General features: G+C 44.5%; 1 protein-coding gene across 1 annotated transcript in view; it reads left to right on the top strand.

Annotated features, from left to right (window-relative positions):
• The first annotated feature begins 3,050 nt into the window (after window positions 1-3,050).
• The window catches only part of IL17D (interleukin 17D), a 29,240-nt gene continuing 5,729 nt past the window's right edge, over window positions 3,051-26,561 (top strand). The window contains exons 1-2 of the mRNA XM_029602515.1: window positions 3,051-3,676; window positions 4,407-4,693. Coding sequence (XP_029458375.1) covers window positions 3,662-3,676; window positions 4,407-4,693 — 302 coding nt within the window. The 5' untranslated portion in view covers window positions 3,051-3,661. The remainder of the gene's footprint in view (window positions 3,677-4,406; window positions 4,694-26,561) is intronic.

The following is a 26,561-nucleotide window of genomic DNA, read 5'->3' as shown; positions in this document are numbered from 1 at the left end:
AGTGAGCTGATTTATTTATTTTTGATATATTCCAGTCAATAGCTGTGTGAGGACAACAATTGGAGTGGGGAGAGATACATAATATCCTCATGAGAAGACCACTAGATGGAGTGGAAATTTGAGAACATACTACCTGTTTAACTAAAAGAATTGTTGTAAATTTATTACATATTATACATGTTCAATTGAAGAATTTGTTGTAAATTCATCTTTGTAAATGATATCTGACCCGTATTTATAAAATCTAGAGGTTCCCTGAAGAAGCCTGGATACATAGGCGAAACGAGAAATCTCGTAGGAACAGTTGAATAGTTGTTAATGGGTCTCAGTATAACTGTATATATGATACACAGGTTTGTTTAGATGTGCAATGTAGTATTATGGATGATATATATGCATTTTGGTTTTTATGAATGAATGGTATGTATGGAGTATGATTGGGGATCAATAAATCGTATTGATCATATTTTAGAATCCATTCTAAATGTATAGATGCCTCACACTTGACTATTTTGTATAATTTATAAATGTTTTTGTATACACAATAAATTAAGTAATTGGTGGGCTTGAGAATTAGCCTATTGTCCTCTGGCATACTTATAGTGTTATATAACAGACAGAGGTATTGCACGTATATTTGTACCCAATGTAAAAGGGCATCAGCTGGGAGGGGCAGAGGTTAGAAAAGGAGGTCCTCTGTAGGGGGTAGAGACTGAGAAAAAGGATTGACTGAAGAGGATGCAGGTTGAGAGAGGGAAGGTGAGAGAGATTGGAGTGATTGTAGGAGGGGAACTGCACCCATGCTAATATGTTTTGGTCGTCCTATGGGGTTATATTACTTTTCAAGTGTTAAAATGGGGTCACACTGGCTAAATGTTTGGGAAGATCTGGTGTATGCTATCTCTACCCAGCAGCAGTCCCCCTGCCGCAGAACCCATCTCCCCCCTCCCCAGTAACAGTTCTCCCTACCAGGAACTCTTCTTTCCCCCTCCTGCTGCCCAGCACCATTATCATCCTACATTAGCTTCCAGAGTTCCAGTGTGTTGTAGAATTTTGTTCAAACTACTTTGGCTCATAAAGCACTCTCTAAGGGTCTTCCTGAATACTTGTTTAACTTGTTTGCTTACCAACCATCGCAATGTCTAAGAACATTCCAGAAAGGTTTTCTTAGGTTGCCCTCTCCAGACATTTATCTAGAGGGCATCCGGCAATCTTTATTCCATTATCAGGCACTTGTACTCTGGAACTCTTTGCCTCTTGATATTCGCTTGGAAGGTAATTATTTGAAATTCATGAAATTGGGAAAACTTTTTTTTTTCAAAAGCTTTTTATTAAATTTTGGCAAGTTCTGTTTTAAATGAGTCTATTGATGAAATATATCTGTGACCTGTGCAATCTGTTATTTTTATTGTTTTTAATATTGGGCATTTTAATGTTTTTGTTTTGGGGGTTTTTTTGTTTTTGTTATATTGTTAATTTTTTTGGTATAACGTTTATTACATTGTATTATACTTTTTAATTTCCATTGCACACTGTTTTCATGTAATTTCAAAAACTGGTTTATCAAAAATAAATTACCATTACCAATTCTTCCTGCCCTGAAACTCTCTTCTTCTCCCTGTACTGCCCATCACCAGTTCTCCTGTTCTGAACCCATTTTACCCACCCTCCTGCTGCCCAGTACCAGTCATCCCATCCCACCCCCCACCAGGGCTCAGCAGTAACAATAGCTACCTCACTGTGTCTGGAGCCTAGTAGAAAAGTCACACTGCTTTCCCTTCCAGAGTTCCAGTTGGCCCTTCTACCTTCTCTTTCGCAAGTCAGGCCACTTGTCTCTGGACCCTTCTGAGCTTTCTCCTTGCAGTGGCAACAGTGGCACTCAAAGTCTCAGGCCTTTGGATCAAATCTTGAGCAATGGTGCTCAAGGGCTCGGACTCCCTCACTCTGAGCAAATTTGGCACCTCCCTAAAGCCCAGCAGCTTTGCCCCTCCTTGGTATGCTATTGATGGCTGGCATTTATCCAGAACAGTGTGAACCGACTGGATGGAGTGCTTAGTCTTTTTCCCCTATAATTCCCTATCTGGCCGATTTAGTATGGTGCGCTCGGCCGAGCACAACTTTAGCTCCGGTTTGGCCACGCGTTTTTGACGCGCTATTTTTACCCCTTATACAGTAAGGGGTAATAGCGCATCGAAAACGCGCGGCCAACCGCCCCGAAACAAATAGCGCCCGCAACATGCAAATGCATGTTGATGGGCTTATTAGTTATTCCCGCGCGATACAGAAAGTAAAATGTGCAGCGAAGCCGCACATTTTACTTTCAGAAATTAACGCCTGCCCAAAGGCAGAAGTTAATTTCAGCCGGCACAGGGAAAATGTACAGAAAAACCTTAATATCATAACGATATTAAGTCGGAGGCCCCAAAATTAAAAAAAAATTAAAAATTAAAAAAAAATAATTTTTAATCTGCCCGCGGGTTGGAAGATGGATGCTCAATTTAGCCAGCGTCCGTTTTCCGAACCCGGGTTCGAGAACCGACGCCGGTAAAATTGAGCGTCTGCTGTCAAACCCGCTGCCAGCCGCCGCTTCTGTCAAAAAGGAGGCTTTACCGCGGGCCCTTATTTAAATACTCAATCGCGCGCCCAGGAGAGTGACCCAGGCGCGCCTCGGGAGAGCGGGCGCTCGCCTCGGAGCGCCCGCTCTCCTGTGGTTTTTACTGTATCGGCCCGTATGTTAGAAGGCAAATCATCTTACTGGTAATTACCTCTGGAAGGTGGCTGCACCTGAACTCACTTCACTCAGATACCTGTGCTTATGCAATTCTGATACAAACAACATAAAGAGCAGAAGAGTAACATCCGTGGGGAACTTCCCTCAGACGTTACAGCTCCCCCCAAAAATGGCGAATACTTCTTTTAATCACGTTATATAAATTAATACAAATGACTGAGGCTTTTATGATTGTTTCTGGCAGTGCCGGGAAGGCGGTTCTCTCACGAGGCTTTTTTTTTTTTTTTTTTGACAGCTATCAGGGAACGAAGTAAAAATCTGTCTAATGCCGTTCCCAGCCCGAGGGTACAGCTGCTGTTTGACTTTTCTTATTTACACTTCCTTCTTTCCGTTTGCTTAACAATGGGGCCACTCTCTTAAGCAGCTGAACGTTTCGGCAGGATGAGGCACAGAAGATGGCATTCAGGCGAATGTACTCGAAGTGCGTGTAAAACGCGGGCAGTGCCGCCGGACGACCCCCCACGGAGGAAGGCAGCTGCCTGGCTGGAGAGGGAAGTCACGCCACGAACCAGCATTACAAAAATTACAAATCCCAGCCGCGACCCCCGTCTCAGCATTTCTTTTCCCTAGGGAAGGCGCGGGCGCACACGCAGGTTTCTGACCGCGCTCGGTGCAAAACGGCGGCACTTTTCCTGGCACGTTGTACCGAGCGCAGCTTGAGACGAGGTAGTAAATGACGACTTCGCGGAATTTGTCCTGCGAGTCTGGCTAAAATGTTCTCTGTAACGGGGACCACTAGAGGGTCTGTGAAAACCGGGGCACTTTTCCAACATTTTCTCTACAGAGCGCATCACTGGAAGGGAGCTGCTAGAAAAGACAACCCATCTGCCTGCGTGCCCCACCTTTTCTCTGCCTGAACTTTCATCCGCAATGTGTGAACACAAGGTAAGGCGCGCTATAACTAGCGTATACGATCGGCTTTTAGCCCAAGCAGCAATAGACGGCGTTTCATCTCTTGTGGTCAGTTTCCCTGCTGCCTCCTGACATTTGCTCCTGGGCTCGTCTTTGTCTAGAATTAAGGACAAGCCTGACCCTGGAAAGGCAGGAGGAATGAGGCGCACACAGCCGAAGCTCCCCAGCGTTTTGTCCTTGTTTGCTGCTGGAGGTTCTCGGTTTTCTAAAAAAAAAAAAAAAAAAAAAAGTGTCTGAACTTCCTGCGTTAGCTGTCACCGACCTTTGGAAAGCGTTCCCAGCATCAGTTTTGGCTTGCTAAGGAGTGTTTCTCAAAGAGATGGGGACTATTTTTTAAGTCCTACACAAATTGTACAAGCTCTCTTAAGCAACGTATTTTACGGGGAGGGGGAAGAGGGGATTTTGTTAACTTGCGAGTGAGCGTTTCGCTTTCCTCCCCAAACAAATCTTGATTTGTATCCTTTTATTGGATTTATGTTTGAAGTTAAAAAAAAGACGTTCATGGGCGGTTTAACCGCAGCAGGGTACCCATAATGAAGGCTTTTGGGGGCGGGGGATATCAGGACTTCAGGGGACAGTCTGACTGAGAAGGGCAAAGAAGAGGGAGAAGGTTTGCCTCCGGGGGTGGGGGGGACTCACTGGATGACCTTTCCACGAGCCCTCTTTACTTTGCCGCTCCTCTTTCTTTCTTTCCTTCCCGCAGATCTGGACCCTCCTGGCTCTGCTCGTGCTTTCGGGCGGCGCTCAGGCCTCGAAGGGGAGCAAGCGCCCCCCCGGGCGGGCGCGGGGCTGTAGCGAGAGACCGGAGGAGCTGCTGGAGCAGATGTACGGGCGGCTGGCGGCGGGAATGCTCAGCGCCTTCCATCACACGCTGCAGCTGGAGCCGCGCGACAAGCAGAACGTCAGCTGCCCGGCAGGGGGCAGAGCGGCCCCGGACAAGAAGCAACGGATGCCGATCAACCTCCTCAGCGTGGCTCCCTGGTCTTACAGGTGCCTGCACGCGCTCCCCGGCTAAAGCGGCCTTTTTTTTTCTTATCGCGATATATTTTGTTTCTCCTAGCCTTATATTTTCTTTTCTTCTGCCCACATACCCTCAATTTCTTTCAGTCCTTTGGCTTGGAACATGCACTTCTTAAATGGCCCCAGTAATAAGCACCTTAATAGGTAGTTCTGGTTGCTAGTTAATGGGCCTTGGGTGGGCCCATGCCATTATGTAGTAGCCCATCTGTTTCAGATACTGTAGAAGTTTCTTATAGACGGTATCTTAAGTCATTGTTGACACACCTTGCAAATTTTGATTGTAACAGCAAATATTTTATAATAATTACTTGAAGGAGAGAGGGCAAGACTCCAGTTTGTAAATGAGTTTATTATAATGTAAAGCAGAAACCAGTGTATTTTGTGGGTGAGGGGGAATGAATATGTGATGTACCATTAGCTTATCTGTTTGCTTGAAAGTGTGTGATTTGCTGCCCTAGTCAGTGTTTATTGTCAGAGAGGGTAATTTTATAACAACCTGTGCAACATGCATTTCAAAAACACATCAGTTACGTCCTTTTTCAAAGTGAGCTTATGCGCATAAACTTTCTTTGAAACTTATCTGAAATAAGATGCACAAACTCACCGGCTAAATTATGTACATATGTTTTAAAATCAAAAGTGTACGTACATCCCCACTCTGCCCCAACCCCCACCCCCTGGAATACCTATTTTTTGTGCACATAAAAGTATGCACAAAATAAGGTTATGCACACTTATATGTGCACAAACCCTGGAAATTAAAAAAAAAAAAATCATTAAATGTGAATGTACAAAACACAATCCTTATCTAAAACATCCTCATTCATTTAAAACTTTCAAAGAAACCTCAATTTTGTGCCAGCAACACAAGTAGTTTAGGGGTACACTGTTTTGACAGGTGGCCATGCCCAAATCCAGTTTAATCCCCACCCCTTTTCCTGCCCCTCAGCCAGTGTTCACTTCTGGGTCAAGCACTGCTGACTGACCCTGCCTCTGAGCCAATCAGCATTCACTTCCAGGTTAAGGCCTGTCCCATCCCCACCCCTTTGTTATTGAACCTAGCTCCGCCCAAGCCATGTCCCTTTTGCCCATGAGATCAACCATCTTGGTCGCCTGGGGGCTGTCATCTTGGATAAAATCATGGCTAAAAGGGGGCTGCCATCTTGAATGACATCGCTGGAATGATATCATGGCTAACAGGGGCAGGCATATTGGATGACATCACGGGTAAAAGGGGAGGCACCATGTTTGGTTAATGACATCAACTATGCTCCTTTTACACTTACAGGGGAGACATATCTAGACACACCTTTCAGGAGCAGTGTAAAATGCAGGAATAAATGCAGTATTTGTTGGGTAATAATAATAATTTGAATAATACATTTTATAACAGGATATTTAAAGGCAAACTATTTCTTTTTTTTACAGAATTAGGAGCTTTCCCCTTACTATTCACCTTGTAAAAAATAATATTCAATTTTTAGTGTCATCTCATTAACAATACCGCAGCCTGCACCCCCACAGTTCTGTAATACTGCACGTTCAAAGAAACTCCCCTTAATAATGGGGCCAGAGCAGAATTAGGAGCTTTCCCTTATTACACACCATGCAAAAATAATATGCAGCATTCCCGCATCTACTCACCATTAATTACAGCCAGGCACAGAAATTAATTAGTGTAAATAACAAATCAGTTAATCATCTTTTTTCTTAGTGATAAACCTATTGATTTAAAAACTGTTAATGTGTAACCACAGAGCAGAATTAGGAGCTTCCCCTTACTATTCACCATGCCAAAAAGAATATTCAGTTTCTGGTGTCATCTCAGTAACAGTGACACAACACTACAACCTGCAACTCCTACAGCTCTATAACACTGCACGTTCACAGAAACTCCCCTAATAATGGGTGCAGAGCAGAATTAGGAGCTTTCCCTTAATACTAGCTTTGCTGAAAAGTTACGCCTGCTCGAAGCAGGCGTAACTTGTGCTCCTCGCCATCCCCCGGCACAGGCCGCAGTGCCGGGGGACTCGGGATCACCCTCCCGGCCCACCCCCGAACCAGCACCACACCCCCGGACTTCTGACACCCCCCCCCCTGGACATGCCCCACTCCCGCCCCTTTTATGAAGCCCCGGGACTTACGTGCGTCCTGGGGCTTTGCGCATGCTGGCAGCCTATGCAAAATAGGCGTGCCAGCGCGCGAGTGCCCTGCGCGCTTAAATCCGGCAGGATTTACGCGCGCAGGGCTTTTAAAATCTACCCCATAGTGCGGATGGCTGTGTTGTCTACTCTCCCCTTGCTGGATCAAACACAGGTTCCTGCTGTTATCAGTAAGAAAGAGAATGCCTGTAATCCTACACTTGTGCTCTGCCTAAGAAAAACATCTTAACTGATTATTTATTTACACTAAAATAAAAAGGCATTATATTCATTTCTGTCCTTGGCTGTAATTAACGGTGAGAATATGAGGGGTTGATGCCTAAACGATACAAAGTTTTTAGTCAGCAAAACTCCAGAGCATGCAGGTGTGGCTGTAGGATAAAAGACCCCCTAATTTCAGTTCCATTGGTCAGGCTGTGAATCTGAAGGGAAGCTGTGAAAATGAAGACCAATGAGTATTCTAAGGAAAAGGCTACAAAATAATATCCAAAGTGCTTGGATATCCCAGCGAGCATTGTTGGATCAATTGTGAGGAAATGAAAGCTGCATCATACCACCCAGACACTGCCTAGGCAAGGCCTTTCCTCAAAACTCAGCATCAGAGCAAGAAGGAGACTTGTGAGGGAAGCCACAGAGATGCCAACAATCACTTTGAAGGAGCTACAGAGTTTAGTATCTCAGACTGGAGTGGAGCTGCACCAGTCACCATATCAAGAGCTCTGTATAGGAGGGTGGCAAAAAAGAAGCCATTACTGAAGAAAAACCACATCATAGAACATCTGGAATTTAGCAGAAAGTATCAGCATGACCCAGCTAAAATGTGGGATAAGATTTGTTGTCAGATAGGTCAAAAATGGAGCTTTTTGGCCAAAATTCAAAATGCTATGTATGGTGAAAACTAACACTGCCCATTCCTCTGCAAACACCATCTCGACAGTAAAGTATGAGGGTGCAGCATCATGTTGTGGGAATCCTTTTCTCCACCGGGACTGGGCTTCTTATGAAAATCGAAGGACGGGTGGATGGTTCAACATACAAGGAGATACTGCAAGACAACATTCTTCAGTCTCCTAAAAAACTAAAACTTGGGAAAAAGTTCACCTTTCATCTGGACAGTGATCCCAAGCACCAGGCCAAAGCAACACAGGAGTGGATGGACAACAAAAAGGTGAATGTTCTACAATGGCCAATTCAAAGTCCAGATCTCAATCAAATCATGAATCTGTGGCATTATTTGAAAATTACAATCCATAAGCATCATCCAACCAACCTGAAGTAAATCTGCCAGAAAGAATGGGCAAAAATCACTCCCATAAAGTGTGCAAAGCTGGTTGAAACTTACCCCCACAGACTTAAAATTGTTAAAGCAGCAAAAGGTGGTTCTACCAAGTACTAGTCTGAAAGGGTTGAATGCTTAACCAAGCAGCATTTTTCAGTTTTTAATTTTAATTTCCAAAAAATGTAGAGAAATAATAAATTGTGACTTTGAAAATTTACTTTTAAAAAGCATACTGGTTTGCAATAAACATTGGGGTCAATTTTCAAAACCATGTGCGTCCACATGGACACGATGCTTTTCTAACGTGTGCGCATGTTATAAAATCCGATATTTGTGTGCATATGCATGCTGGATTTTAACATGTACATGCGCGGGCGGACACGAAGCAACACGATTGGCCTTTTTTCCAGTTCCCTCCCATTCCTCTCCAATTAAGGAGTGGACTGGGAGGGAACTCCCCTCCTGCCCTGCCTAACCTTCTTTCCCTTTGACCTCTCCACCTCGACCCCTAACACCTACTTAGCTACCCCAAATTTGTTTATTTCGCTACTTACTGCTCCTCCTGAGCAGAAGTATTTTCCTCGCACTGATCAGCTGCCAGCGCTCACTTCCCTGGGACGCAGCCCCCGCCCAGACTATGCCCACCCCTTTTTCAGGGCCCGGCACTTCTGTGCATAACGGGGGTTACGCGCGTGGCCTGGACCTGTTCTAAAATGCACGCGGTGCATGCCCAACCATGCATGTAACCCCTGTTTTTTTTTACACACACGGCCCTTTGAAAATGTACTTGATACTATCTAGAACAATCTGTGTAAGTGTCATTTGTAATCCACACAAATCTGCTGACTTTTTAGGGGGTCAAATACTTTTGCAAGCCACTGTATATAGGAATGCTAGATGTGTCGCTGGCACAAAATTAATTGAGATTTCTTTGGAAGCTTTAAATGAATGTGGATGTTTTAGATAAGAATTTTAAAACAAGCCATTTATGTGCATAAACAGTTTTTGATAATTACCCCTTTAATTTTTTACAAGATGATAGGGGATGACTCCCTCATGTTAGTTATGACTGGACTACAGTGGACCCCACTGTTCCTTCCTTGCAAATTAAACCTGGAGTGAAAATACCAACTTTAGCTTGATAAAGTTGGACCTTAAAGTCTCCCATTGTTTGAAGTTACATGTACAAGGGGATTAAGATTTAGAGTTGTATGGTCAATGATTTGGTGAAACAAGACTTTTAGTCTAGCAATAATATTTTCAAAGTGCCTTTTTCTCTCTATTTTTCACATAGACCTGTATGTTTATATGGTGGGTGTTAATTCTGACATATTTTCTTGGGGTAAATTAATTCTTTTGTTACATAAGATAAGAAATGTCATGCTGAGTCAGACCAAGGGGCCATTGAGCCCAATATTCTGTCTCTGACAATGCCAGTCTGGGTTATTTGAAAATATATGGCAAATCTTAATGGGAAGATCCCTTCCCTGTTGCTCATTCCCAGAAGTAGGAGATGGTTATTTCCACATCTATACTATTATTCTGGTTATTTCCAGCTATACTATTAAACTTGACCACATTCTCCAGCGAGAAATTCCACAGCTCAATTGTGTGCTTACCTAAAAAACTTTCTTAAATTTGTCCTGAATCTGTTTCCAGTTAGTTTCATGGACTTTCTCTTAGTGCTAGCACTATTTGGTTTGTGTTCCGCGGCCATGGAAGGCCACGACCGCAGTCCCCTACCATGCCCGCGACGGCGACCCGCCACGGGAGCTCCAGGGGAAGCCCTTGATCCGATGCCCGACGCCCCGGCACAGACCCCGGAGCTGGTCGCCAGGTTGGGAGCCGTCCCTGCTCCTCCCTCGTGACGTCCAGCAGCATTTCCTCCGCAGAGGAAATCCAAGATGGCTGCCGCCATCCTTAGGCGCAAGGCCGCGCCTCCTTGTCAGATTTAAAGGGACCTGATCCCTTTAACTAGACTCAGCTGTTTCCTATGAGCCAGAGCAGAGGAAGTATAAAAGGAGGCTTCCTCTGCTCATTCCTTGACTTGGCAACGTCTTCCTACGCTAAGTCTGCTTGCTTCGGTGAGTCTTCTAGTGTCTCGTATTCTTGTTCCTGGTTCCTGTCTCGTTTTGGTGTTACTGGTTCCTGACTTCGGATTGGCTAGCGGTGATTCTCTGGTGTGCGACTTCGGATTGGCAAGCGGTGATTCTCTGGTGTGTGACTTTGGACTGGCAAGTGGTGATCCCTCAGTGTGTGACCTCGGACTGGTAAGTGATGACCCTCTGGCACTTGACCTTGGACTTCTTCTTGACCATCGTCTCCAAGGGCCTACCTAAGTCCCAGCGGCCCGGGTCTCTACGGGCTCCTCCCGGGGGGACCGCGGGCTTCCAGGGGTGAAGCTCCAGTCAGCCCTTGCTCCGAACGCTGGACTCCTCGACCTCTCAAAGGTCCACCTAAGTCCCAGCGGTCCGGGTCCCTATGGGCTCCTCTTGGGGTGACCGCGGGCTTCCAGTGGCGAAGACACAGTTCCTTTCCTCAACATCACAACTCTTCGTCTGCCTCCACAGTCGCCTCAGTCTCCAGTGCCGAGGGTCAGCTGGTCACGTCTTCTGTTCCTGCCTCGCCACCCGACGGGAGAACCTACGGATCTTCCTCCTAAGGTATACCATCTTCCCGTCGGCCCAAGGGTTCACAAGCCTGAGCATAACAATTTGAAAGTGTAAGTAACTATTCTGTATTTACCTGTTCCACCCCGCTCATGAGTTTATAAACCTGTGTCATAGTCGCCTCTTCTCCAAGCCAAAGAGCATTAACCTGTGTAGCCTTTCTTCATAAGGGAGCCGTTTTATACTCTTTATCCTTTTTTTTTGCACTTCTAGTTCTACTGTATTTTTTTTTTTTAAGATGAGCAACCATAACTCAAGGTATGGTTGCACCATAGAGTTATACAGAAACTATCAGTTTTATTCTCAGTTCTTTTTTTTCTTGAATCATTCCTAACGCTTTATTTGCTTTTTTGACTACTGTTGCATATTGCGCTAAGGATTTCAATGTATTGTCCACAGTGATTCCAGTCTCATTTTCCTAGGTGGTAATTCCTAGTATGGAACTCAGCACTGCATACATATAGTTAGGATAATTTTCCCCATATGCATCTCTTTGCACTTCTCCATATTACATTTTCTTTGAAATTTAGATGTCCACCAGTTCTAGCTCACAAAATCCCTTGCAATTCCTCACAGTCTGCTTGTGTTTTAACTACTTTGAATTATTTGTGCCATCTGCAAATTTTATCACCTTACTCATTGGTTCCTTTTACAGATCATTAATAAGTTAAACAACACTTTCCCAATACAGATCCCTGGGGTACTCAACAATTTTTTAGTCCTGTTCTCTGTTTCCTATCTTTTAACCACTTACCAGTCCACTATAGGACATTGGCTGCTAACCCATGACTTTTAATTTCCTGAAGAGTCTGAGGGACTTTATCAAACACCTTCTGAAAATTCAAATAGACTGAATTGTCTGGCTCACCCTTATTCACATGCTTATTTACACCTTCAAATAAATCTAATAGATTAGTAAGGCATGACTTTCCTCTGCTAAATCCTTGCTGCTCTTCCTCATTAAGCCATATTTGTCCATATGGCCAGTAATTGTGTTCTTAATAGCTTCCATTTTACCCAGCACTGCCATTAGATTCACTGGTCTGTAATTACTTGGATCATCCCTGAAGACCTTTATAAAAATTAACATTGCATTGGCTGTTCTCCAGTCCTCAGGCTGCAGATAATCCATTCAGGTCTGCAAGTTCATATTTGAGTTCCTTTAGAACTCTAGAGTGAATACTAACAGGCTCTGATAATTTACTACTGCCTAATATGTGAATTTACTCTAGCATCTCTTACAGCAGCGGTTCCCAAACCTGTCCTGGAGGACCCCCAGCCAGCCAGGCTTTCAGGATATCCACAATGAATATAAATGAGATAAATTTGCATGCAGTCTTACAGATTCACATTGATTTGTTTCAGTTCCTCTGACTCCTCACTTATAAAGAATGGGGCAGATTTTCAAAGGGGTACGCGCATATCCCCCGAAAACCTGCCCCAAGTTCCCCCTGCGCGCGCCGAGCCTATGTTGAATAGGCTCGGCAGTGCATGCAAGCCCCGGGATGCACGTAAGTCCTGGGGCTTTCCTGGGGGGGGGCGTGTCATTCGGGGGCTTGGGCATGGTTGAGGCCTCCGAATCTGCTCCCGGGCCGGGGAATCGCGCGGCCAGTGTGCGCGAATTATGCCTGCCTCGGGCAGGCGTAACTTGTCAAACAAAGGTGGGGGGGGGGGGGTTTAGATAGGGTGGGTTAGGGAGGGGAAGGTGCAGGGGGTGGAAGGAAAGTTCCCTCCAAGGGAACAGAGGCAGGCTGCGCGGCTCAGCGCGCGCAGACTGCCAATGTTGCACAGCCTTGCGCGCGCCAACCCTGGATTTTAAAGGATATGCGCAGCTATGCACGTATCTATTAAAATCCGGCGTACTCTTGTTTGCACCTGATGCGTGAACCAAAGTACACATGGGTGTACTTTTATAAAATCTACCTCAATGTTTCTACTGTGGGTATCTCCCCAATGTTTTTTTCAGTGAAGCCCAAAGCAAATAATTTAGTTTTATCCTTTTGTATGCTCTGTTGCCACCTAATTATATTGTGGCTCAACTGACTCACTCACAGGTTTCTTGTTTTTTATGTGCTTGAAAAAGTTTTTATTGTTAGTTATTGCCTCTTTAGCAAGTCTCTCCTCAAATTCTCTCTTGGCCTGTCTTATTGATGTTTTACATGTAATTTGCCAGTGCTTATGCTCTTTTCTATTTTCCCTATTAAGTCTTGCTTTCCAGGATGACTTTTTAGCTGTAATACCCTCTTTTACAGCACCATTTAGCCATGCTGACAGATGTTTAATCATATTTTGACTTTTTTTTTTAACTTGTGGAATACATTTTATCTGGGCTTCCAAAATGGTTTCTTTAAATAGTATCCATGCCAAATGCACAAACTTTTAACCTAGGGAACTGCTCCTTTTAGTGCCTTCCTAACTAATGTTCTCATTTTATCATAGTTTTCCTTTTTTCTGTTGAGTATGGTCACAATTTACTTGCTTTGAACTTTGGTTACTGGTTGGCTTATGTTATGTGCTCTGTCACTTGATTACCCTTGTGTTTTCAGATCTGTGAAGAAAATAAAGCTTTTTATGCCTAGCATGTTGTACATAGTAAATCCCATTCCCTGTAACATCAGAATGTCTCCCAATATATGTCTTGACACTTTTATTTGACTTTACAGGAAGTCTTCAACTTAAGACATTTCAAGTTACAATTATTTATTTACACTTTCGAATAATAGAAGGACTAGGGGGCATTCCATGAAGTTAGCAAATAGCACATTTAAGACTAATCGGAGAAAATTATTTTTCACTCAACGCACAATAAAGCTCTGGAATTTGTTGCCAGGGGATGTGGTTAGTGTAGCTGGGTTCAAAAAAGGTTTGGATAAGTTCTTGGAGGAGAAGTCCATTAATGGCTATTAATCAATTATACTTAGGGAATAGCCAGTGCTATTAATTGCATCAGTAGCATGGGTTCTTCTTAGTGTTTGGGTAATTGCCAGGTTCTTGTGGCCTGGTTTTGGCCCCTGTTGGAAACAGGATGCTGGGCTTGATGGACCCTTGGTCTGACCCAGCATGGCAATTTCTTATGCATCTACCTGTGGTTTCAGGAACAACCCCGGGAGAGAAGGGCATCACTTTGCCTGTTCCGTCTAGCTCCCAAGTTTCAGTGTCCGTTGGTCACACGACTGAACCCATGGCCCCAGCCTCCCCTGAAGAGCCTATACAGATAGGCCAGTCCCGCCACTCCAATGAAAAATGGAGGCATAGGCAGCTGAAACTCTTTGTGCTGGCCAGGGGCATTTTGCCAACCGCTGCCCTGAGAAACAGGGAAACTTCCAAGGATAGGGTTGTTTGGAGAAGCAACCCTAGGTCAACCATCTTCCTCTCTTCAACTACTGGTGCCTGTTTGTCTCTCCTTCACGGACATCGTGGCACAAACCGACCACCAATACAGTCTTCCTACTACCACATTAGCTAAGGCAGTTGCCATATCGGTATATGGAGAACCCCTACCTGGATGTTTCACCATGGCCACCTTACCCTCTCACTCCAGATGGGTCTCCTTCATAGGGAAAATCTTTCTATTTCTTGGCCAGGGTGGTTAATCCCATCATCCTTGGGTTGCCTTGGCTCATGCTCCATAATCCCACCATAAATTGGGATACGTTAAAAATTACTCACTGGGGATCTTCTGCCAGGAACAGTGTGTCTCTCAGGTCCTGCCCCCACTCATCTTGGGCCAGATATCTACCCCAGATCTGCCAGGCCTTCCTCAGTATGTGGCCTTCTCTGACATATTAAGCAAACAGCAAGTGGAGATCTTGCCACTACATAGGCTGCATGATTGTCCAATTAAGTTTGTGCCAGGGAAAATGTCCCAAATGGGCAAATTTATCTACCCTCTTCCCCAAGACCGAAGCCATGGCTAAGTATATCCAAGAGAACCTAGAATGAGGGTTCATCCGTCCTTCTTCATCCCGACCAGTGCAGGATTCTTCTTCGTGGGGAAGAAAGACGGTTCACAGAGACTCTATATTAACTACCTGGGCCTCAATACATTTATATGGAAGAACAGTTACCTGCTACTCCTTATACAGAGTTATTTTTTTGCTTGTGGGGGGGGAGTGCAAATCTTTATGAAGATTGACTTTTGGGGGGGGCTTATAGCCTTATATGTATACAGGAAGGAGATGAGTGGAAGACTGTCTTCAGCACCCAGGACAGCCACTATGAATACCTGGTCATACCGTTCAGCTTCTGTAATGCTCCCGCCATCTTTCAACACATGGTCAGCGAGATCTTTCAGGAACTACTGTATTCCCAAGTAGTTGTCTTACTCTTTCTGGACAACATCGCAAGCATGTAAAACAGGTACTACAGAGGCTCCATGAATACCACTTATATGCTAAACTTGAGAAGTGTACTTTTGAGCAGCAGGAACTGTCATTCCTGGGCTACATTGGTGTTGCGTTCGTGCCTGTTCTCGCCCTCGCTCCACCCTCTCTACCTTTGTGGCGACTCCCTTCGGGTTTGATGGACAGATGCTGCCGCGGCTTCTCCTCGCCACTTCTCCCCGGAATCCCCGGGCTGGCCTGATGCTGCGGATCCGCCATGTTCCTGATGACGTAAGGGCGCGCACTCCAGAGTTTGTACCGGCAAGGGCGTGAACCTCGGGGGCGTCCCCCCGTAGTGACGTCATCCGCTTCCAACTTAAAAGGTCTTTGTTTGCTACTACGAATCGAGTTAGCATGGGGGAATACTTCTCTGCTGCTCTGCCTCCACCAACTACCAAGGGGTGCCCGCTCCTTGGGGGCCCTGCTCTCTCTTCTTGATTTCAGACTGCTAAGATGGGATCCGGTACTCGCTCCTCGAGGGCCTATGTCCCTGAATGCTCAGAAGACTCCTTACTGCCTGGAAGCGAACGCAGATGTGAACACTGTGAGTTCTATTTCAGATAGGAACCGGTACTCGCTCCACGAGGGCTTATATTCCTAATCTCTGAAGACTCCCTTCTGTCTAAGACGTTATCGCAGGTACGGAGATCGTGAGTTGTTATTGCAGATAGGAACCGGTACTCGCTCCATGAGGGCCCGTGTTCCTAAAACCCTTCCCAGACTCTCTTCTATCTCAGAAATTATCGCATACCTATATCTGGTACATTACTATTTCATATTGCAGATAGGAACTGGTACTCGCTTCACGAGGGCCCATGTTCCTAAAACCCTTCACCGACTCTCTTCTATTCCAGAAGCCATCTCAAACACAGATATTGTGAGTTCTTATTCCAGACTGCATATAGGAACCAGTACTCGCCTACGGCTCCTGTTCCTGAATATACTGAAGACTCTGTTGCACAGAAGCCATTACAGATATCTACAATTGTGAGTGTATCATCTACTACTGGTAATGTATCCAGCATACCCTGTCTACTCACTACCTATAGTCTCTCTCTACAGCTCAGCAACCTAGAGATCGCAGTTCCAGTATCTGAGGGACTTCAGCCCTGCCGGGCACATCAACTCACTACTGCCACCTCTGGTGGTTCTACTTCCTGTCTAATAAAGAACTATCTATGTTTGTCTCCATACTCCAGCCTAGCCGGTGGTCCCTCAGGATATCCTCCTGGGAGTGCTGTCGTCTGCCATTGGCCCAAGGATTCACCAATTACCATTAAGTGTTTATTCCTTACACTACTAGAACGGTACCATACAGACTGCCACTCTGTGGGAGCCAACCCACAACAGATCATTAACTCCGCCTATGGAGTATTACAAATTGCCAGCTCCTCCCCTTGGGGGAGTAGCATTGAACAATTGGTTCCTGGGACGGGTTACACATGGACCTGAAGAAGGTAAAAGCTTTCCAAGATTGGCCTCAACTTGTTGGCCTCAAGGCCTTACAACACTTCCTTGGCTTCACCAGTTATTACCGTCAGTTCCTCCTTGGTCGCCCCTCTTATGGCCCTTACAAAAAAGGATGCTGACACCAGGAACTGGACAGAAGAAGCTATTCAGGCCTATGCCTGCCTCAAGAAAGAATTCCTGAGGGATCCCTGTCTCCACTATCCACATCCATCTAAACCTTTCATTGTGGAGGTAGATGCCTTTGTCATTGGGGTAGGGGCCATCCTCGCTCAACACAATGACCAAGGGACCCTCCTACCATGCTTTTACTTCTCTAAAACATTTGCAGAAAAGAACTACACAATTGGATATTATGGCCGTGAAGTTTGAGCTGGAAGAATGGCACCATCTGTTGGAAGGGGCTAGGCACCTAATCTCAATCTATACCGGCCACAATAACTTAGAATATCTACTGCAGGCCCAACTTTTGAACCCTTGGCAGGCCAGGTGGACAATTTTCTTCAACTGGTTTGACTTTGAACTGAGATACCATCGAGAAGAATCAATGGGCCATTACCCTTTAATGTTTTTTCAAGATATAGCGAGCGAGAAGGTTCTGAGGAATCCTCTATCATTGACCCAGCAAAAATTGTGGTCACAGCGGCAGTGCTCATTCCACCGAAGACAACCTTAGTTCCCAAACAACTACTAGAAAAGGTACCTACCCGGCAGGGCATCCAGGAGTTGCTAGGACTCTGGAATTAATTTTCCATTATTTGTGGCCTCGAGTGAAAAACAATATGCAGTGTGTAACATGGAATCCTTTCCCAATGGTGCTATGCATGAGAGCTCTCAGGCTAACCTTTGTGGGCTCTTAAATCCATTTCCAGCCCCCGAGAAACTCTGGACCTATCTGGCCACTGACTTTGTCACTGACCTTTTCCTCTCTAATGGCTACACGACCTCTTCCCAGCCTTCCATCTGCACCAGAATTGGCATGGCTCTTTGTTCAACATATATTTCGCCTGCATGGACTACCTTCTCACATTCTCTTGGATTGTGAAGTACAGTTCAGAATTACCTTGGCCTTCAACTTTGCCTACCATCTGTAAAGCAATGGCCAGACTGAAAGAATCAATCAGATTCTTAAAGGATTCCTGAGAGCCTAAGATAATGATCATCAGGATACCTGGGCCTCCCTTCTACCCTGGGCAGGATTTTGCCACAACAATTATATGGATAATTCATCCAGATCCTCACCCTTCCAGATTATTTTTGGCCGGCTCCCTCAGGTACTGCTCCCTATTCCAGTGCCAGTCTCTTGTCCAGCAGCTAATGTCAGGATTTTTAAGGTTTGTGGCAGAAGATATGCAGACTCCTTACTCTACTGTCCAAGAGATTCAAGAGAAAAATGGATGATAAATGTCACCCAGCACCTCAGTTCAAACATGGAGCATTAGTTTGGTTGAGTACTTGCAATCTTCGCTTCAAAAATCCATCTGTCAAGTTTTCTCCAAGGTTCATAGAACATGTTTCCAGTGGTTCGCCAAGTGAGGTTGGTGACCTACCAACTAAAACTTCCACCTACAGTACTTTCAAAGTCCATGACGTAATCCATGTATCTCTCCTCAAACCTTTACTCCTGTCCTGGTCCTCAAGGGCAGTTTCCAAACCCACAGAGGTGGTAACTGAAGTGGATACTGATTATGAAGTTCAAGAGATTCTTGATTGCAGGAAGCATCCAAGTTGACTCCAGAGGTTAGGACTTTTCAGCTTGGAGAAGAGACGGCTGAGGGGGGATATGATAGAGGTGTTTAAAATCATGAGAGGTCTAGAACGGGTAAATGTGAATCGGTTATTTACTCTTTCGGATAATAGAAAGACTAGGGGCACTCCATGAAGTTAGCATGTGGCACATTTAAAATTAATCGGAGAAAGTTCTTTTTCACTCAACGCACAATTAAACTCTGGAATTTGTTCTCAGAGGATGTGGTTAGTGCAGTTAGTGTAACTGTGTTTAAAAAAGGATTGGATAAGTTCTTGGAGGAGAAGTCCATTACCTGCTATTAATTAAGTTGACTTAGAAAATAGCCACTGCTATTAGTAGCAACAGTAACATGGAATAGACTTAGTTTTTGGGTACTTGCCAGGTTCTTATGGCCTGGATTGGCCATTTTTGGAAACAGGATGCTGGACTTGATGGACCCTTGGTCTGACCTAGTATGGCATGTTCTTATGTTAGTATCTCATCTCATAGAAAGGCTTTGGACCTGAGGAGAACTCATGGGAGCCTGCCTCCAATCTTCAAGCTCCTCAACTGGTAAAACAATGTAATCAATGCTTTCTCCAGAAGCCAAGATTGAGAAACTTAGGGAGGGGGCTTAGAAGTGGGGTACTGTAATGTTTGGCTGTCCGTGGGTTGTACTGCAACTGGCCACACTCACCTCCAAGCTCCATGGCCCTCTCACGCCGCTGATGCAGCCAAGATGCCACCATGCTTCTGTTGGCCATCCTTGACGCATGTGTACACAGCGCAGTGCCACTTAAAGGCTCCAATGTAGGAAATCCCAGGACCAGCATTCAACAGTGACAGTACACGGCTAGTTATTTAAACCCCAGCTATGCTAGGATTTGATGCCTCAGCAACAGGTCCCCTGCATTTCCTGCAGAGCACGTTGCTTCTTCTATCTCTGTCTGCCTTGCTTTGTGCCTTCACCTGCTTGTGTTATGAATTCTTGTTGCCTTACCCCCCTGTCTCCCTTTTGCCTTGCCATGTTCTTTCTTGGTCCAGCTCTCTATTCCTTGGTCCTCCCTTGTCCATCCTGTCCTTGTCTTCTGCCTGCCTGCTTGATATTGACCTTTTCTATGGATCTGGATCAAACTCTTGCCTGCCACCTTGCCTTCTGCTACGGACCCAAACCGCTCTCTTGCCTGTCACCTGGTACTGCTCTGCTATGGACCTGAACCACGCTGCTTGCCACCTGCTCTAACACTTGGCCTGGAACCTGTTACTGTCTGCTCACTGCCACCCCTGATCTTTGCCCGTGTCTGGACTCTCTCTTGGTTGGCCTTTGAGGGACTCTCGCCGAAGTCCTGCTGGCCCCTGGAACCCACGGGCTCAACCTGCAGGGAATGGGGCTGGTACAGGTGAAGTCCCAGCTCAGTCCTACTAGGGCATGTCCACCAGCTATCAGTAGGGGCCTAGTGGGTTTGCCTACTAGGCTGCACGAACCACACCATAGCCCAAAGGCTCATACCAGTGACACAGATCATGGCTAATTCACCCTGCTATCTATGGAAAACACTATTTTCTTTTCTTTTTTTTTTTTCTTTTAAATTTTTATTAATTTTCATCAATGTTACACATCATGAAACAGGAAAATAAATGATGTCATACAATAAATAAATAAAAAGGAAATACAACTCTACTTTATAACATAAAGAGGAAATATACTACTATTATTTATTTGTATGTCTCTTTATAACCCATAATAGGGGGGAGAACACTAGAAACATAAAGATTATCCAGATATTAACATTCTGAATATAATATAGGAGGAGGAGTTATCATTATCTTTTTTAGGCTTCAGTCTCTGATCTTGATACTTGATTTTTATCTAAAAGAAAAGTTTCTAACTGTAAAGGATCAATAAAACCAAAAAATGTTTTCCTTGGTAATTAATCAGACAGAGACAAGGGAACTTCAAGAAAAAGGTTGCACCCATTGCTAAAACTTTACTTTTCAGGGACAAAAATCTTCTCCTCCTTACCTGAGTGGACCTAGCCACATCAGGAAAGATTTGTACTCTGTGTCCACAAAATAGTAAATCCTTAACAGCAAAGAACTTCTTAAACAATTTCTCTTTATCCTGTTCTGAAATACAAGAAATAATTAAAGTTGCTCTATTATTAATCTGGTCCATCGACTCTTCTAAGAAGGTCGATATACCAGGAGAGGAAGGATTTTCCTGATCATTTAGATTCCCAACTATTCTAGAGGGTTTTTTAGATAAATAATATATCTTAGAAAGATTAGGTATGTCTTCCTCTTCATATGATAAATTTTCCTTCAAAAATTTCTTAAATAACTCCCAGGGTGAGAGAAGTCGAGTTTGAGGAAAATTTATAATTCTCAAGTTCCTTGCCCTAAACAAGTTCTCAATATATTCCATATCTTTATGTATACCCAAACTATCTCGAATAAATGCATTTTCTGAATTTTGTACTAAATGTACTCTATTAGTCACGGCAATTAAATCTTTTTCACATTTCTCAATTTTTTTCCCCTGCTCTTCAATCATATTTCTATTTGACTTAATAACTGTTAACAGTGATTCATTCATTTTTAATATATTACTATCAAGTTTCAAAATCATTTTCCCAAGATCACTTAAGGTGAAGTCGTGCTGTATTGCTACAGAACTACATGCACCTTTATCCCCTAGTGGTTGTATATCCTCCAAAATTGAAATATAAGGTTTCTCAGTCCGTTGAGATTCAGTCTGTATTTGCAGATCTAAGTCTCCATGGACTTCTCCTACCAGGTTCCTTGCCGCGTCTGGCATTGTAAATCCAGTCGGCTGTTGGGGAGACTTTGGGCCGTTGCCAGGACTGATGGAGGCAAAAGATGTAGCCCCTAAACTGTCCTCCTTTGGCTCTTCCATCACTCTAATAACGTGATGATCCATCGGTCCTAGATGTTGTTGTTGCAAGGGTGATGATGTAAATATCCTCGCCTTCCTTTTCCTGCCCATAGAGAAGTTTTTCAAAAAACAAACTCAAACTATCCTGCCGGCCAACGACCTAACCGGTCTAAGCCGGTCCAAGCCGTGTGCCCCTTCGGCGTGCGCGGCTTAGGCGTGGCGCCGGTGGCAGCGGGGCACCGCCCCACCGTGGATTTTGTAGTCAGTGGGGGAGGGGTTTCCGTGATGTCACAGCTCTGCGACAGAGCTACTCACGAGTCCCAGGTGTTCCTCAAACCGGCAAGCAGTGAAACGGCAGGGTGAGTGGACCTCCTCCTCTCTCCTTCCTCACTCCCCCGGAAAACACTACTTTCAGTAAAGAAACTTTCTTTATTCCCCCTCTTCCACCCCTACTTTCCTTTTTCTCCTTTTGATCACAAACTCTCCCCCCACATCCCCTCATTCTCTTGCCCCTTCTCCCTCCCCCGGTGTAGTCACCAGGGACAGAGTTGATGGGGGACTAGGAAGCCAGTATGCTCAGTATGATAAGCAACAGTGTGGTCAGTAAATCAACACCCCAGTGGCAGCAGAAGCAGTGGGGCTGACAGGCATTCACCCCCTGTGTCTTTGATCTTGTCCATTCACCCTCACAATCTCTTCAGTTGTGCTGAAAACTGCCTAAAAATCAAGGCCTCATGAGTGCTCCCATCTCAGAGTAAGCAGCTCCAACATTCTCTGCTCTGCTTCCTCTAGGGGCATGGGGGGAGGGGGTGCTAGAAATGATCTATGCCACTAATGTCTCTGCTCCATTTACATAGCATAATAAGAACTGATTACACTGATAACTCTACTCTGTTTCTTAGGATCCCAGAAAAAAGGTGACAGAACACTGTTCTGAGTTGTTCTGCAAGAAATTCAGCCCTAAATAACAGACACAAAAAGGGGTTGAATGAGCCCTCTTGCCAAATCCAAAAGACACCATCAGGAAAAGCAAGGAACACAGTTATTCTGCCATTGGCAGAATTTCAGAATGCAAAGATTCTGCTGCCCTGCCCAAAACTGGAAAGAAAGGGAAATATTTCCTATTTACTTTATCAGTGCTTGCTCCAGAAAACACATCTATCTCTCCCTATTGTAATCAATCTTCTAAAAATTTAAAATGCTAAAGGATACTCATAAATTTGACAGTGGGGCAAAGTATGCATTCTATCACTAGATTTACTGCAGTTTGCCACTACGCGGAGCTTGAGGGCGCATACTGAAGACCAGACAGGAAGTGAGGTTCAGTTAAAAGGAGCCTCCTGGGAGATGTATTCTGAACTCACAGGGAGTGAGATCACATTTGAGAGAGGCCTCCTAAGATATGTGGTCTTCAGGTGTTTTGAGCAGAGAGGACAATTAAAGGCAATTAAACACTTGAAGCCAATTAGGGAAGTTTCAGTTGGCATTCCTGGGAACCTTTGAGTTGTGATGAGTTGTGGTCACTCTGAGATTGCTGTTGGGGGGGGGGAATGGAATAATATGTATAAGCTTTCTTTCTTCCACTCCACTGACCACAGCTTTCTCTCTTCCACCCCCCACAGTTTCTTTCTTCCACCCACCATCATCACCTGTCCCCCCTCCAGAGATGATCCCAGCATACTTCCCCCTTCCTCTTTCCCTGACTTCGGCACTCTCTTTGCTCCCATCCCGCCCCCCCCATAAGTCACAACTCCATGGTTGAGTGAGTCCCAAGTCCTGGAATCACAGCTGCAGATTGAGTTCCGTATGCACTGAAGCCCCGTCAGTTTCTCCCCCACATGCTGCTTGCAGTGACTGCTCCAGACTCACCCTATTTCTCCCGTTCTCTGCAGGCTTACTGAGGAAGGGGTGTGGCTGAGCTGTATAGAGAGAGGCCCTGAGATTTCTGGTGTTTCCCCTGAAACTGATGCAAATCCCCTGAGTCTCAGCTTGAAATCCTGAGAGTTCCCAGGTATGTCAATTGGCCTAAAAAGCCAAACCGCTCAAGGAGATGGAGGAGAAAGAGAGGTCTTAAGATATTAGAAAGGATAAACTTTGGCGGTAGCTAGGATCCTGAGGATAGACAACATTAGTAGGATTTCTGTTTGCCTATTAGAGACTGTCAATTGCTAGAAAAGGGGCAGTTTAAGGTACAGGTGCTGAGTTCTACAATGTGAAATGGATTAACTGCCTATTTAAATACCCTGCCATGTTAATCCATGAATAGAATATGTAGTTGTCAGGCAAAGATGGTTAACAACTTGCTTCCAGTTAATATGTACCTGTGGCTGGAAATAAAGCATGTAAAATGGTACATAAGTTTCCTGTCTTATCTCTGGGAAAGAGCTGACTCAGAGAGACTGTCCTGTCTTAGACAGTCATAACACTGAGATTCAATAATTGTTGTCAATGTGTGCTGAGACTGAGAAGCAGCAAGATCCTGCTGTTGTAGTCACAAAAGGTGTATCTGTGGAACAGCTGTAGTATTTATGGAAGGAAAAGGGATGGGTGAAAGGTAAAAGTGACATAATCAGCAATGATGATTTTCTAAAAAAAAAAAGATATTCAAGGTTCTTAACATTTTTCAGCAATTTTCTTGCTGTTTGTAAATATTGGGTATTGATGATGAGCTGCTAGGTGTGGACAAGATTATCAATGTATGAGGCAAAGTATGACTGCTGTCAGCAGACCAAGCCAGGGAGTTGCACTAAGGAGGTTCAGCTTTGCTATTGGCGCTGATCACTTCCTTTTTCAGTTTGTCCATAATAATCTTGCCTTTCAGATCTTGATGGTGGGGTACAGCCAGTAGCTGTTGGGGTTGTATTGATGTTCTCTGTTATCCAGAAGGTATTTGCCTTCATCCAGGTCTCACAGCATGATCTGACCATCCATGCTACCAGAGGTGATGTTTAGGAAGTCTGTGTGACTGATACAGGCCTGGATTTTTCATTCTCGCAGAGAATGATGAATCCAGCAGTAACGGGGGGGGGCCTGTGAAAGCCAGCAGCGATTGCACCACCGCGGTGTTCTCACTGCCAGCTTTCGCACCCAATAGCACCACCGTGAAAGGTGGTGCTATTGGGCGCATAACTGGTGACAATAACGGTCCTTACCTTAACGCCGCCAGCAAAGATAACATCGCGTCCGCCTCCTCGCCACCCCTGGCAAGCTATCGCATGCGAAAAGGGACTTTTCGAGTGCGATAGGCTTAGAAAATGACCCCCATAGTTGGTCTTCAGCTTCCAGTTGGCCTGGTTTCACACATTACCAACTTTTCCCAGCTGCGGTAGATGATAATAGTTACTGCTGTTGGGGGAGAAGTGGACTCTGCACTGTGTATTTGTACACATCCCTTCCATGATCTAGAGTTTGATGGTCTAGTCATGGGAGCCGGATATTATCTGGCAGTTATTGACTGAGAATACCACACTCAAAGCAGTCTTGGTGTGGTCCATGAAGTGCTGAGTTATGGTACCCATTATAAGGTCCCAGAGGCACAGAGTCCCATCCCACGATGCCAACATCACAAACTGCCCATCCGAGGAGATGACCACATCACTGATAAAGAGGGAGTGTCTCCACAGGGCATGCTGCAAAATGCTGTAGTTGATCTCGTCCACACTTTTATATGAGGAGGAGGATGATCATGTTCAGGAGCTATGAAGGGTTCGAGATTTGCATCAGCCCTCCCTTGTGGTCTTTAAGAGTCCTTCTCAGAGTCATCTGCTTAGTAATATCTGGAAGCGTTGCATGCAGCCTTGGTAATGGATGATGTTCAATTGAGAGATGGCTTGGCTGCTGCAGTGCAGCCTCCACCTTCCACTCCAACTATAGTGGGGGAAAAGGAAGCAAATTGCCATCATTCCAAAAAGTTTTGGGTTGAGCCAGCAGAAAATCAGTAATGTATATCAGCCTCCACTTTTGCCACTGCACTTGTTTTTGTGAATGGCATTGCTGGTGCGGTGTGGCTGGCAATGATGATGGTGTGCAAAGGTTACTTGGATTTATCCGTTGCACATGTGAGTTTTAAGGACTTTAAACATTCTTTTTATTGCATTTTCTGCATGCCATACAGATTATACAATTATCATCCTGATAAAGAGATCTTTGCAAATTAGCATCTGCATGCTTTTAAGATTATATCAGTGTAATCTAATTTACTTTGCAGCTCTATTATTATTATTCATATTGTAAGGAAGAGAGAGAAATAATTTCAAAGTTTTTGTTTCCACCTAAGTTTATATATAGGGCTTCTGATTTTAAGTGTTCATAAAAAGCAAATGTTGATTATTTCCTAGCTAATTATGAGTTCTTTGTGGATGCATAAAATTGGTGGCTTTGCATTACAGGCCCTGTAGTGAAATTATTTTTTTAGTTGTAAAGCCATGCTCTCTCTTACTCCACAGTCTGTTTTTAGGACATGACCAGATATGATGTTCCAAGGCTAACCAACCTGTCAGCCAGTGCCTGCAGTTACATGTAAATCAGCTCTTGATTGGCTGCTCTAAGCACATTCTGATTGGGCACTACATGTTCTTCACTGATTAGCAGCCATTTGTCCATTCTGCTTGCTTGCTGCATTTTCATCCCACTAATTTTCTTTTGTTCTTCTGGTCTGTTAAAGGGGCCTGGAGATGTGGAGTTGGCAGGAAGCATCAGGGCAATGATGGTTGGGCAGTATATAAGGCCTTATTCAGGGGCGGATTGTGGGAAAATAGTGGCCCGGGGTGATTTTCTCCATACTGGCCCATGGGTACCCAATTACATATACAATATAATTTACATATATATGTACACACCCCTATATTTCGGCATGGTCCTCCCCTATCAACATAGTACTATTTGCCAACACTCAAAGAATAACAACCCCACCTATGAAAAAGAATACCACAAATATTACACCAGAATCTAAAATATCAATACACCTCCTATCAGGAAAACAGAACAGGCCAAGCTACTACAGATCCCTACAGAGAAACCACATGCTAAAAGAATGCTTCATCTCAGTCTTTGCATGCAGAACACAAACTCTTACCAAATACAGAATAAAGCCACATAAAGTATAAATAGAAATGTGCAGACAAAAACTAAACTGTAAAACGTATCACGCCAGACTATATACAGTGCAACAATGGAAAAACAAAAATATCACCATTCCTCATGAAACAATCAATAAAATCAAGATATATAAATCATGAATCATAATTATAAAATC

Source organism: Rhinatrema bivittatum, chromosome 5 (assembly GCF_901001135.1).
Source record: "Rhinatrema bivittatum chromosome 5, aRhiBiv1.1, whole genome shotgun sequence".
In the NCBI taxonomy this organism is placed as follows: Eukaryota; Metazoa; Chordata; class Amphibia; order Gymnophiona; family Rhinatrematidae; genus Rhinatrema; species Rhinatrema bivittatum.
This window is presented reverse-complemented; position numbering and strand designations above follow the sequence as displayed.